The sequence below is a fragment of the Lepidochelys kempii genome, chromosome 17 (assembly GCF_965140285.1).
Source record: "Lepidochelys kempii isolate rLepKem1 chromosome 17, rLepKem1.hap1, whole genome shotgun sequence".
Lineage (NCBI taxonomy): Eukaryota > Metazoa > Chordata > Testudines > Cheloniidae > Lepidochelys > Lepidochelys kempii.
This window is the reverse complement of record NC_136396.1, coordinates 1,233,916-1,248,844: the sequence shown is the minus strand read 5'-3', so window position 1 is coordinate 1,248,844 and position 14,929 is coordinate 1,233,916. Positions and strand designations below refer to the sequence as shown.

The following is a 14,929-nucleotide window of genomic DNA, read 5'->3' as shown; positions in this document are numbered from 1 at the left end:
TTTTAGGAAAGATTGTGAAATTTGATCACAGGTTAGGGAAGTCAGAGCCACCCCTTGAGGGCAATAGCAAGGGAGACACAAAGGGGAGCCGCGCCTTGAGAGTGACCACAGTAACAGTGTGTAGAAACACTTGCAACCTGCTTGGGACAGAACATTTGGAGGGGGTTTGGTGGTGTGTTACAGGTTTTTTGCACTGATACGTTGTACTCAGCTGTACCTCAATCTGCTCTACCCTTAGCCACACCCCAGGCAATAAAAGTGCCCTGCATGTACTTGCTGCCAAGACACCCACCAGTTCAGGTTGGAATCAGTCCTTAGATCTCTCTGGGACAAATACAGGTCTGAACTTTGCCCTTTGACCGCTCTCCCCCTTGCTTTGTAGTATCACTGTGAGTGTTTAATCAGCAGTGCCCAGGTTTCAGCAGGCTAGGGCCTGTCACATCTCTCCTTTCAGAAGACGAATGGTCCCTTTTGGGATGTCTGACTCCCTCAGTGTCCCTGGTCCTGCAACTTCTGCTGGAGCCATTTCCTAGGGGATGCTGATCATGGGTACTCATGTGCTGATGACACTGGGAATACACAACATTAACCCACTTGCCCCTGGGCACCCCATGCTGCATCTTTCTTCTGCCTCTAATGACCTCAAGGACTGTCTTAATACTGGTGAAGAGACTGCACCTGCACTCCTGCCTTTACTTTTGAACAACTCAGCACCTTAAAGATGTAGACATGGAAAGAAGTCAGAGAATCTTATGGAGGATTTAAGGGGCTGGAAGGACAGGTTTATTGGGACATACGAAAGAATTAAATATTTATAGCCTAGCTAAACAGCAATTTAGAGGGATATGAAAACCATCTGTAAGAACTGAGAAGAAAAATACAAAACAAACAAACCCACACACTCTCCTGTTCCTGGAAGTGAAGAGCAAAGAGGGAATACAGGTCTGTGATAAACCATCTGTTTGGCTTTTTTATTCTGGTAGGCACTCAGATTCCATGGTGATGAGTGTAGTGCAAATACTTAGATTAAATGGATAATGTTTGATAGGTGTAAACACAGGGAGGGAAGGTGAATGGTTTAGCTTGGTACAAGAGTGCTTTGGAAAAGCTCCATTGGCACAGAAACCAGCTGCCTGACTATTCTATGGGAAAGGAAAATGCAAACCCTTCATCCTTGTCTTCTAGCTATTACACTGGTTCCGTACCCAATCAAATTCAAGATCTTGGTCATAATTTTTAAAGCCCTTAGGAGCTGTCGACACAAGGAGTGAGACTGACGGAAGCAGGAACCTGAGCTGTCATGGCACCTGGCCCCCGGGAGGAAACTCCCTCCATCAACACTCAGAATGACAGTGAGATCTGCCACTTTTAGATGCACACATAGAACACACCTCTTCATCAAGGGATACATCTATATTGAGAAAAAAGTGAGTCTCAGAGCCCAGGTCAGCTGACTCAGGTTCATGCTATGGGGCCAGAATTAGCAGTGTAGACACTGCTGCTTAAGCTGGAGTCTGAGCTCTGAGATCCTCCCCCATTACCACGTTTCAGAGCCCGGGCTCCAGCCCAAGCTAGAAAATCTACAGTGCTATTTTTAGCCCCGTAGTGCGAGCCCCGTGAATCAGATGACCCAGACTCTGAGACTCGCTGACATGGGTTTTTGTTGTTGCAGTATATACATACCTTTTAGTCTTCTAATCATGATGATAATAAGTGGAAGAGAAGAAACATTCAGAGGAGTTGGAGTCATGTCTCAGGATAAAATTCATAGGGTGGAGAGATAAATAGGCACCAACATCAAAGCCACCTCCAGATAATAAGATAATTTGGATTCTCAATTTTTCTTGGGTGGATCCCCTGTCTTTCACCACCATGCTGTCTGGCAGAAGGGCTTCAGTCACCAATTTCATCTCAAAATATGGTCCCTCAGGGTTTCCAGCCACATACCTATTGTAGAAGTTTGCTCTGCAGTCTTGGACCAGCCCATGAGAAAGCTCTGTCTGGTGCACACACTCGTTTTACCTTTGTGGTACAGAGTCCCATTGTGACTGAGTAGTAGAGATGTCACCCATAGCCCTCATTCTGGAGCTTTAAGCAATCTTTTAAATATGCTGTCCCACACCATTGAGCACCTTGCAGGTAGGGATTGAGATCTTGAACGTGACTCAGTATTCTATGGGAAGCCAGTATAAAGACCGGAGGACAGGCTTGATATGTTCACAGCAGCCTGTGTTGCTGAGGAGATGTGTTCTGTTCTAGTTGGAGTTTCCTTAGGATTGATGGCTTTGTGGCCAGGTATGATTGCTGTAGTCCAGACAAGAGGTGACAAAGGCATGTATAACTAAAACCAAGTCATCATCCACCAGAATAGGACAGAATGTTCTAGCCAACAAGAGACAACAGAAAGTGTTACTACATGTGGAAGATGCTTAGCATCAGTGAGGAGGACAGGAGCACACCAATTATGGGTGTGTATTTTAACCAGAGGAGGCTGTACTGTGGCAGCAAACTCCACGAAGTGCTTTCCTCTGCCCACCAGTACCACTTCCGTTTTACTTGGATTCAGCTTCAACCAGCTGTTCTTCATCTATGAGCTGATCTTCTCCAAGCCCTGAGCCATCTTGGTGGTAATAGTAGAGTTGTACATCGTGAAGGATAAGTGGAGATGTGTGTCATTTGAGTCATCTACATATTGCTGACAGCTAGGCCCATGTTGGGTTACTGTTTCATCTAGAAGCTGCATGTATGTGCTGAATACAACTGGAGGGAGAATCATTGCGGGACTCCACAAGTGAGTGGTCCAGTGACAGAGGTGCCGTTTCTCATCAGTACTCTTTGTGTCCCCCTCCAGGAAAGACTTAAGGCATTTTATCACGTTCCCCTGGAGCACTTCTCTTAGGTGAGACAATTGGTTGAGAGTGTATTGGCTGAATATTGCAGAGAAGTAAAGAAGGGGGAGAATAGATGTCTGCCCTCCATCCATAGGTAACAGGATACCATCCATCAGTGCCACTGATGCTGTTTCCAACTCATGTCCTGGCTTGAATCCAGATTCTCCTGGGTCTATGACATAGCCTTCAATTAGATAAGCTTGCAGTTGGCCTTTGGCTAGCTTCTCTATGGAGTCACTCAGGAATTGAAGGTTTGATACAGGATGGTGCATGGCTAGAATCAATGTATACAGAGTAGGTTTCTTCAGTATGGGTAGAATTACTGCATATTTGAAGGAGGAGAAGAGTCCTTCTCTGAACAAGGCATTGGCTATTGTAGTCATCTCACACAGGACTACAGAAATAAATGTGCAAGCAAATCATAAACCCTCCCTGTGGAGACTGCAGGGATCTTGGCAGGTGGCATCAAATATTTGTTTGTATAAATCTGAATCCTGCCAGATGGGTCAGGTCATCTGACTTCTAACACTGCACACAAATGAAATGGCAGGTCATTAGCAGAGCAGGATAACCCTTTTCTAGCCTATGGTTTTAGTGGCACCTGCTCTCCAGCTGGCACATTGTGTACCTGTAGACTGATACGTGTTTTACCAGCTGGGTGATTAGAATCAAACCTGGTGGGGGGGGAAGGGTGTGCTCTGGAGTGTGTGCTGCAGGAATTCCTGAACAAGATAGATTTTATGCAAATATATCAGGAGTGTTCTGTGAACCTGTGGCCTGATTTTCCCAAAGACAGGCAAGGAAGTGGCCTGTCAAAATGAATTCTGATTTTCCATTTCTCTGTGCTCTTGCCTGCATTAGGTATGGCTTCTGTATGAGACAATGGTTTCTCTCTCAAAAATTTGGTGATAACATTCTGCATTTCCCTGCTAATGGCGCTGGTGATTATGATATACTCCCCTTCTCCCAGAGATAACCAGTACTGTCCATCTGCTCTCTAGTGGACATGGTAAATAGAGAGATGAAAGGTATTTTTGACAGCCTGGCCCAAAGTCATATAGGCACTTCTGAAAATGTTATTTCAGTGCTTAGAGACGCACGTAGGCACCTGATGGAATTTTCAAAGGCACCTAAGTAGGTTAGATGCTAAACTCTCATTGATTTCAGTTTCAATGGCTGTTAGGCATTTAACCTGTTTAGGTGCTTTTGAAAATCCTTCCAGGTGCCCATGTGCATTGTTAGGTGCCTAAGCATCTTTAAAAATCTTCCCCTTCGGAATGTGGTAAGTCTTACTGAAAGTCAGTGCATGCTTACGTTCCTACATCACGTAGGCACTTCTGCAATTTGACCTGAAATCTGAAAACTAAGGGATATTCCATAATTGTTTTCTTGGTGTTAAAACAAAGGTTGGTTATGCTGGCTCTGCCGTGGAGAGGGGACAAGGGTTTGGGGAGCTGACTTGTGCAAGATGGCAGCAGAAAGATTGGTTTCTTATAGAAAAACTAGCCAGAATGTAGGATTTGCATACACATTCTTTAATTCAACCAATACTTTAGGAAACAAGAATTTTCCCATTCTCAGGAGAATGCTAGAGTTCATGTCATGTCGTTATAGCGGGGTAGTCAACAGGTAGACCGCGGGCCAAATCCAGACTGCAAGACACTTTTGAATGGCCCCAAAATCTTTTTATGTACTTATTATATCATTATTGTTGTTATTTTTTTGTTATTTTCTCTGGAGTTTGGACCTTGACTGTACCTTGACCAACAAATTTGGACCTTGACAAAAAAATAGACTACCCCTGCACAGTTTTAGAGCCTCCCTAAATAGTCATAAAATTGATGTGCTAGTGAAAACAGCCTCTTACTTTCAGAAGCTCTTATGAACTACACTTACAGAGTGAATTTTAAATAAATAAATTACAGAGAAATAGAAGGGTTAGATAGTGTTTTGATTTGTCCATAACTGTTACAATACATACGTCGCAGGACTGCTTGCAGATCATACGCACCGTTTTATGTTCACCATGCCCATGCACAAGCACACATACACAGAGAGGTCTGTACCTACAAGCAGAGGTTTCAAACACACACAGTTGCATACAAAACATCAGGTGCAAATGTCTCCCTCCATCCTCTTACATACACTTCTCTGTCACACTTCTTTTCCTCTCCTTGCACACTCAAAACAAACTGAATTTTCAGGCAAAATCTGAGAGCTGATGGATGTCCCTGATACTGGGGGAAATTTCCCACTGGCTCTCAAGAGAGAGGTAGCCTGGGGACCCCAGCAAGGGTTGCACAGCACAAGGCTATATCTTTTGCCTACAGCAGAAGAGTCAGATAATTGTGTTGCTGTTAACATCTGGGTGACTTTGTTTCTAGATATTGTGTCTGGTCCAGTACATCACCAAAGCTTGAGTAGATGGTGCTGCTGGTCAGAGTGAACGATACTGCTCCATCAGACACAATTATTGGTTCCATTGTCCATCTGTGTTATTTACAGGAAGCTGCTGACGTGCTGTTTGCCCATACTGGAAAGTGATTCAAATCGAACATGGGGTAGCCCCAGGTGTTTATGGCTAACATGATTGTCAGGACACCCAGGATGTTGAGAACACTCCCAGCTTTAGCCTAGAATTGTAAAGAAACAGTGTCATTAGTTTAAATAAGTCTGTTTTTTCTTTCCTCTCTGCTGATCAGGAATAGAGAGTTTGTATGGACAGCTTTTGTGGCTTGATCTGTAGATCCTTATTCTGGCACCCAGGCTGGGTAGCTATGTCGATCTGAGGATGGCCTGGGTGGAATGGCTCGGCTTTGTGCTGGGGACATAGAGGCCCGGGTGGGGAAGGGGTTGTAAATTTGGGATCCATTGATTCCTATAGCAGTGTGCAGGGCAAAACAAGCAGGAATCAAGGGATCGGATTCTGAGTGGAGCCTCTTCGAGGCATACCACATAGTTCTCAGCCTAGGGGGAGGGAGACCTGAGATGATTTTATGCCACCTTTGTGCGATCCCAATTGTGAGCTGCTCTGGAGGCTGGAGTGGCCCCCGCATAGTGCTGTGGAGCTGTGTATGCTGTGTGCTGTGGCTTCTCCTCCAGCACACCTCTCCCAGCCCTACCAGCATGCCCCCATAGCAGGTCTTGTGAGGGATCCTCACAGTACAGTCAGTTCCTGCACTGGGGGCAATTCTTACCCAACTTGCTCTGGGAATTTTAGAGCCACTTTATGCAGCTCTGGGCCTTTCGTCTGTCATAAATTAAACCCATGATATTTAATTTCGGTACCACTGTTTTTGCCTGTAGCTGATGCTAAATCACCTAACCCAGACCATTAATCTGGTTTTCTTATCAAACCCTCATTCACATCAGAGTAAACTGGGCTCCCTATGCTACCTGTTAAGCAGACTGAGTATTTATTTGGATAGGGCTAAGTTTTTTCAGAAGTCCTGGAATCCTAGCCACACATTTATGCAGAACTGGGCATTATCTTTGGCCATTATGGCCATTATCTTTGAAAACTCGTGGCGAATGGGGGAAGTCCCGGATGACTGGAAAAAGGCTAATGTAGTGCCAATCTTTAAAAAAGGGAAGAAGGAGGATCCTGGGAACTACAGGCCAGTCAGCCTCACTTCAGTCCCCGGAAAAATCATGGAGCAAGTCCTCAAAGAATCAATCCTGAAGCACTTACATGAGAGGAAAGTGATCAGGAACAGTCAGCATGGATTCACCAAGGGAAGATCATGCCTGACTAATCTAATCACCTTCTATGATGAGATTACTGGTTCTGTGGATGAAGGGAAAGCAGTGGATGTATTGTTTCTTGACTTTAGCAAAGCTTTTGACACTGTCTCCCACAGTATTCTTGTCAGCAAGTTAAAGAAGTACAGGCTGGATGAATGCAATATAAGGTGGGTAGAAAGTTGGCTAGATTGTCGGGCTCAACGGGTAGTGATCAATGGCTCCATGTCTAGTTGACAGCCGGTGTCAAGTGGAGTGCCCCAGGGGTCGGTCCTGGGGCCGGTTTTGTTCAATATCTTCATAAATGATCTGGAGGATGGTGTGGATTGCACTCTCAGCAAATTTGCAGATGATACTAAACTGGGAGGAGTGGTAGACATGCTGGAGGGCAGGGATAGGATACAGAGGGACCTGGACAAATTGGAGGACTGGGCCAAAAGAAATCTGATGAGGTTCAATAAGGATAAGTGCAGGGTCCTGCACTTAGGACAGAAGAACCCAATGCACCGCTACAGACTAGGGATCGAATGGTTAGGCAGCAGTTCTGCGGAAAAGGACCTAGGGGTGACAGTGGACGAGAAGCTGGATATGAGTCAGCAGTGTGCCCTTGTTACCAAGAAGGCCAACGGCATTTTGGGATGTATAAGTAGGGGCATAGTGAGCAGATCGAGGGACGTGATCGTTCCCCTCTATTCGACATTGGTGAGGCCTCATCTGGAGTACTGTGTCCAGTTTTGGGCCCCACACTACAAGAAGGATGTGGATAAATTGGAAAGAGTCCAGCGAAGGGCAACAAAAATGATTAGGGGTCTGGAACACATGAGTTATAAGGAGAGGCTGAGGGAGCTGGGATTGTTTAGTCTGCAGAAGAGAAGAATGAGGAGGGATTTGATAGCTGCTTTCAACTACCTGAGAGGTGGTTCCAGAGAGGATGGTTGTAGACTATTCTCAGTGGTAGAAGAGGACAGGACAAGGAGTAATGGTCTCAAGTTGCAGTGGGGGCGGTTTAGGTTGGATATTAGGAAAAACTTTTTCACTAGGAGGGTGGTGAAACACCGGAATGCGTTGCTTAGGGAGGTGGTGGAATCTCCTTTTAAGGTGAGGCTTGACAAAGCCTTGGCTGGGATGATTTAATTGGGGATTGGTCCTGCTTTTGAGCAGGGGGTTGGACTAGATGACCTCCTGAGGTCCCTTCCAACCCTGATATTCTATGATTCTGTGTTTCTAACTTTCTTGATTTGGCATCTAGATCTGGTGTTCACTTTGGGAGGGCAATGCTGCTGCCCTCAGATGTCCATTATAAAGATGCCCTCCTCTTTCTGTGCTATCGTGAGAAAGGGAAGTCCTGCCATGGTGGAATGGACTGAGTAACTGGCAGAGACAAATATCTGAGGCTTTGCCTAAGCAATGCAGAAGACTGTGCAGAAAAGCAGTAGGATAGGAACCCTTCTGCCATCACCACAGTTTACATTTAGTTTATCTGCACAGCTACACACTTCCATTTCCCATCAATTCCCGGTTGCTGTTGGAGCACCCTAAGAAACTCTTTCCCTGCAGTGTCTCTGACTGTTTTCTAAGAGCTCATTAGCAGCTCTTGTTCATATGGCTTGGAGTGTACTTCAGGGTCAGAGTGACCTATGTTAATGCACAGGTCTATGCTCTTTATTCCATTTGATTTTAGCAGGATACAATCCGTTCTGTAATACCTTGTCAAGGAAAAACTAAGACAAAAAAGGAGAAAAGCAAAACACAGTGTAAATGAAAATCGGAGGGGTGCCCTGCTGCTCACCATGTCGATAACTTTGAGCTTTCCATAGGAGAAGGCAATGGCATTGGGAGGAGTAGCCACTGGGAGCATGAAAGCCAATGATGCTGAGAGTGTGCACGGCAGCATGATGTAGAGCGGATTGAGACAGATGGCTTGAGCCTGTGCAGGAGGTGAGAAGAAGAGAGACAGTTTTAATACCAGCAAAGTTCATAGGGAGTCTGGGCCAGAAGAATCTGGTTGTGTTTATCCGTGACACATGTCCCACCCTTCCCTTTCCCAGACACTCCAGGACACTTTCCATCCTACTTGAGAAGCTTCCAGTCACCCCTGTTGTGCTCAGGAAGCAAGAGTTCCTTGTGACCAGCACACTGGGGTCCTGATCCTGCTTGGGGCATTTGGCCACTACTGTAATATAAATTATTGTTCACAATTATCACAGTCCAATCCAAAATCAGTAAACAAAGGAAAAAAGTCATCAAAGTCATACGTCAAGAGGTAAGTAAATGTACCACTTGAAAAAGAGAGCCCCCAAGCTCTGAGGGGCAGTGGTTGGGTAAGAGGGTGAAAAATTACAGGTTAGTCGTACTGTTCAGTGTCTTATGCAAAATAGGTCTGGTGGTTCTTACTCCAGTTCCAGATTTTCACATCATAAAACTACCCCCATAGTTGGCACTAGTGGTCTCCTTATAGCCACACTCAGTGGACCTGCAAAGGTTTGAATGGACCGTGGAGACTGATCTATGCTGTCACCCCTAGAGGTTATCCTGGAAAGTCATGATGAGGCACATTGATGTGGTAGTATGGGGAAGTTAACACTGCCGTTGTCTTCGTTGTGAATAAAAGGACTGCAGTTGCCTGGCCTATCAGTCCTGTTATTTTCACCTGCACACATTATTTTAGAAAGAATATATGTAATATATCTATATCCTAACCCTTATCACGTGATCAAGGGCATGAGCCTATTGTTGGCTCTGTTCGAGGTTTCGAGTAACTGAGTAGGTCTGTACTTGGAACACGATAGAAGGTTCTGTTACTTTTCCTGCCGAAGCAATCTGAAAAGGTGGCACTTACCATGGAAGCCAGTATAGGAAGGAAGAGGGTGGTGGTAGCCACATTACTCGTGCATTCAGTGAAAGTGGCAACCAAGAGACATAACAGCAAAGCAATCGCGGGAGATGAGATATTCTGCAAAGGGGTCAGTTTGCTACCTAACCATACGGACAAACCAGATTCCTGAAAGAGAGGGATGAAGAGAGGTCGGTCAGCACCGTGGACATGTTCTTGGGCAAGTACCATAACGGAGCTACACTCTGTAAACATATTTCCCCTGCCAATCCCACTGCCTCACTCAAAGACTGCTCTCTGGAGAAAAGCAGCTAGTTTTTATTCACAGGCAACAGAACTCAAGGGAATGAATAAGACTCACACACTTTTTTCATCCTAAAGCCACTGAGAGGGAAAGTATACTGTATTGTCTTTTTTGGTATAAAGGGCTTTTTTCCCATTACACTGTGCAGGGCATTAGTTGTACGTGATCACTACTTGGACCTGTCTCCTGTCCAAACAACAATCTCAGTCCATCTTTCTGACAGGCCCTTGTGGGCGTCCAGCTGCCAACTTCAATGCAAGATAGTCAAAACTGAGTTCTTACTCCTTCTGACCCCTCCTCCTTCCTTTCTCAGTGACTGTGGACAACACCAGCATCCGCCCTGTTACTCAGGCCTGCAAGCGGATATCAGTTTTGACTTAGCTGTCTCTGCAGACTCACACACCCTGGCCATGTCTATAACTTGTTGCTTCTTCTTGAATAACGTCTCTGTGATCCAGCCTTTCCTCTGTCCACATAGCTAAAACTTGCAGGCATTCTCATCTCACATCTTGACTACTATGAGCTCCTCTGTTCTGGTCTTGACAAATGCCACCTTGCCCCTCCAGCCCCTCCAAATCCATTAAAAGCATTTCCACAAAGATGATCTTCCTGCCTTGTCACTCTGACCACATCCTCTCACTCTTTGCAGCCTTCCACTGACTTACTCTTTCCCACCACATCAAACACAAACAACTTGTCTTCGCCTGTAACGTCCTTCGTGGCCTATCCCTGCTTTGTTTATGATCTCTTACACAGCATGGACCACCAGTGCTGCAAGTCTTTATTTCCTATTCATCAGATTGTTCCATAAACAGTTTCTCCTATGCCACGTCTGGTGTATGAGGGTAGTTCCCCATTAAAATCTGCACAGTACTACATTATCCTCCTTCAGATCTCTCCTTAAACCTCACCCCTGCTGCAATGCCTACAAAACTCAACAATAACCAGGCTGTTGGTGTGCTGTGACCATTGCTTTACTACACTAATCATAATCCTCTCGCTGTTTCCTTGTGCTTCACCGCACCATCTGTTTGGTGTAGCCACCCGTTGTTTCTCGTGATATATGAATATCTTTTTGTTATCGGTGTGTGCAATGCCTAGCAAAATAGGGCCCTAATCCCTGACTGGAGCTTCTAGTTGTTACCACAAAACAAATGACTATTTGTTAGAAATGGTGCTTTCTTACGTTCAATTCAATTCAGTATCTCATTGTTCTAAATCAATTTCCAACATTTGGTTTCCAAATCTGAGGTGAGAGAGGAACAAGTTGTCCATGGTTGGCCCATCAATTGCATATATTGCTACTCATAATGTTCTCCTAATCACAGTGAAAAAGCTTCTGACTTAGACTCTGCACTATGTTCTACCATCTTCCTTCGGTTCTTTTCTGTTCCATTTCACAGCCACGCTTGCTAACAAATGTATATGGGGATGAAAGTCACACCTGCTGCACAACTTCTGTTTAATGGGAGGTGTCTGCATCAGGCAGCCTTTAGCCCAGCTGGCTACTACGTGGCAACACTGCATTGCACAGATACAGCACTGAACAGTAAAGAAGCTTGAAATCGTTTGGAATCCCATCATGGCAGATCTTGCCTGCCTGTGCCTCCTCACACTTTGGCAACACTTGGGCAGCTTGTCATGCCAATAAGTCATCATTGAATTGCATTATTTGATGTGTTTGGCCCTTCCCGCATGAGTCCCCTGCTCAGAATCACAGTTAGTTGTTCTGCCTCCGTGGGTAGTGGCTGTGTCATCTGTGAGTAGCAGCAATAGGGACTCAGGAGCCAGCACAAGAAGTGTTCTTAATGCTGGTCATGGACATTTGGTGCTACTAGAGTGCCCTCTGGTGTTCCACAGGGTGCAAAAAACCAAAGATAAAATAAAACCTTGTCCAGTTAGACAAATGTTTCCGGTAAGCAGACAGATGAAGTTACCTCACTGCCTTTGGCCAGGGCAAAGCCACCTCCCAGCAAAATCACAATGTTCCAGGGCATCTTCTGATTAACCGTCTTCCAGTCCAAGAGAGCAGGGAGCACTGAAGTCTGTCTTGTGCTATCTAAAATCCAGAACCAATCTGTGAGCCACAGGGATGGAGAGCACATCCAGGGGAGCATCTCTGCACTCCACTCCCAGGGACAAGGGGAAAGTGTAAGCTGCAGCAGCTTTGTGGGCATTGGTCCAGCTGTTTCTTTAGTTGCTCTGGTGCACATTGCTCCTCTGACAAGCAGCAGCAGTGCCCACAATATAGCCCTTCTCTCAGCTCCATGCTCCCAGTGTAGCTGAGAATTTGTACTAAGACACAGCAACACTACTAGTATCTGATGCCTGTGAGATTCCCCACCTCTTGCATTTCCTCCTGGGAGTGGAGCGCTGGAGCAACACGAGATGGGGTAGGGGAAAAACTTCCAATCAGTGAGATCTACTAGACTATGGGATTGTCTCCTAAAGGAAGGGACAGAAGCTTCATCACTTCAAACTTTTTAAACTAGACTAGAGAAAACACTAGTGAGTAGGTCATAGGGAACTCGCCCTGACCCCCAGAAGGTGGAAGAATGGACTAGATGTGTGGGAACATATCCTCAGAGCTGCTAGGTATCCCCCCAGGAAATTTTATGTCTCCTCCTTGACTCTCCAGCTTCAGCAGTGATGATACATGCATATAATGCCCTTTGCTGGGCAGTGTCTCATTTAATTTATGTACCAGAAACGGAATCACTCTGTGATCAGCGAACTGCACAGTGGAAAGCATATAATTTCAGTCCTGCAGGAAACCCCAAACAGCTCTGAAGACACATCCCCAGCACTGTTCTTTGGCTCCTTGGAATTGTTCAGTGTTTGAAATTCCCTTTGTAAATCCAAGATGCAGGGAAACTTCCTGTGTCCTATTTTGATTTTCTGGTGTACTGAGCTAGTTCTTACCTTGTTGTTGCACTTGCTGAGCCCTATTACGACATAGGTAGGTGGGGATCTCTGAAGGGATTAGGAACATCAAAAGTGAAATGAAGATGACAACTGTAGCATCAGTCACATAACTGCAAAAGATTGATCCAGAAATGAGTCTAGTATGTTTGGCGGGGGTATTGAAGGAGCTAGGGCAGCACAATCTGGGGCAAAATTTTGCATCTGGATTTGGCATGGTACTGGCCAGAAGGCTAGGCCACAGACTGTGCAGGATTTATCCAGATGGGAACAGAGAAGGCAGGATGCTCTCCTGCACGCCCATACTGGATCTCTACTGTTCAGTGTTTGGCTGCTGTTTGGGGGGATGAGAAAAGCAATTATACCTTTTGCCATTCTTGTTGAAGACGTTAGTTGCCCAGCCTGGCATGAACCCAGGGTCTCTGGTAAACCAAAGCACCACCAATAATAAGAAGAGGACTGTGACAGCTATCTCTGAAAATCTCATGGGGCCCAGCTTCTTGTGCTCATCCTTGATAACCCTGTAAGCCATTTTCTGCTTTGCCTTCATAGACGCACTAGCTCCACAACCAAAATTCTTCCGAAAGCTAGAATAAAACAGAGAAGCAGATGTCATAGCAATTCCCTGGGTATCTGCAGCATTTAAAAGAACATACTGAATTGGCATCCGAAGTCTGTACTTCTCGGCGTGCCAAAACCACTGTTATTGATTTGTCTGACCGTAGCGCCCAGGAGCCCTAGTCAGGGACCAGGACCCCACTGTGCTTGGTGCTGCACAGGCATAGAATAAAAAGGCAGTCCCTGTGCCACAGAGCGTACAGGCTAAATGTGAGACAAAGGACACTAGACAGGCACAGAGAGAGATGGCAGGTACAAGGAAACAATGAGAAAATGGTCAGCTCTGGTCTCAGTGCACCATCGGTTAACTGGTGTCAAGTTTTTTGTAGGCATTGAGGCAAAGGAGAGTTTTGAGGAGGGATTTGAAGGTGGAGAATGAGGTAGCTTTGAGGATGAATATGGACAGATCCTCACCAGTGTGAGGAGCAGCCTGGGAGAAAGCACCAAGGGCCTTGTTTGAACTTTTAACAAGTGGGCACTGGGGGCTGACATCATGGGCCCATTGGAGGCAGGAGCTGACATTTCAGTAGTGAATAAAAGATAATAGGTTGGGTGAAGACAGGCTGTAAAGGGTCTGTGAAGTGAAGACAAGCAGCTTTTGTACGATGTGACAGAGAAGAGGGGAGCCAGTGGAAGGATTCAAGAAGAGGGATGATGTGCTTATAGTAACCAGTTAGGAAGGTGATCTTTGCAGCAGCATTCTGAATGGATAGGAGCAGGGCAAGGCTGCATTTGTCAAGATGAGAGAGAAGGTTGTTACGGTAATGGAGATGTGAGATGCTGAGAGTATTAGCTGCATGGATGGATAGGAACGGTTGTATCTTAGAGAAGTCATGCAGAAAGAATCGGCAAGATTTAGACATAGTCTGGATGTGAAGATCTAGTTGTTGAAGATGATACCAAGGTTGTGGGCCTGAATGACAGACAGGCGGGGAACAGGTCATGAGAGACTTTGCCAAGAGTGGTTTTGGTGGAGTGGAAGTTGGCAGAAGCCAGATTGGAGAGGATCTAGGATGGAACGGGAGGAGAGGAACTCAAAATAGTGGTTGTAGACAGTGCATTCAATGAGCTTAGAGATGACAGAGAGAAAGGGCAGTAGCTGGAGAGGCAAGTGGGCTCAAAGCTGTTGGGAGAAGGGGGTTAAGATGGGAGAGACAAAAGGTATTGCTACACTTTGGGATGGAGGTGTAATTTCCAGTTTGGGAAGACATTCCCAGGCTAACTGTGATCAAACTAGTGCACTAAAAACAGAAATGTAGCCACAGCAGCACAATGGATGGGAGGGGCTAGGTGCCCTGACTTCATAAGAACATAAGAATGGCATATGGGTCAGAGATGGTCCACCTAATCCAGTATTCTGTCTTCCAACAGTGGCTGGTGCTAGATGTCTCAGAAGGAATGAGCAGAACTGGGCAGTTATCAAGTGATCCCTCCCCTGTCAACCAGTTGCAGCTTCTAGCAGTCAAAGCTTTAGGGACACCCAGTGCATGGGATGTGTCCCGGCCCAGCCTGGCTAATAGCGATTGATGGGCCTAGCCTTCATGAACTTATCTATTTTTTTTAACCCAGTTATACTTTTGGCCTTCACAACATCTCCTGGCAACGAGTTCCACAGGTTGG

At 45.7% G+C, this 14,929-nt stretch overlaps 1 protein-coding gene across 3 annotated transcripts in view; it reads right to left on the bottom strand.

Annotated features, from left to right (window-relative positions):
* Positions 1–4,420: 4,420 nt before the first annotated feature.
* Positions 4,421–14,929, bottom strand: part of SLC13A2 (solute carrier family 13 member 2) — a 34,377-nt gene continuing 23,868 nt past the window's right edge. For all 3 annotated transcript variants that reach the window (XM_073315086.2, XM_078849265.1, XM_073315087.2), the window contains 6 exons: positions 13,057–13,278; positions 12,692–12,804; positions 11,707–11,828; positions 9,472–9,633; positions 8,422–8,559; positions 4,421–5,524 (listed from right to left, as the gene is read on the bottom strand). In XM_073315086.2, coding sequence (XP_073171187.1) covers positions 5,387–5,524; positions 8,422–8,559; positions 9,472–9,633; positions 11,707–11,828; positions 12,692–12,804; positions 13,057–13,278 — 895 coding nt within the window. In that variant the 3' untranslated portion in view covers positions 4,421–5,386. The remainder of the gene's footprint in view (positions 5,525–8,421; positions 8,560–9,471; positions 9,634–11,706; positions 11,829–12,691; positions 12,805–13,056; positions 13,279–14,929) is intronic.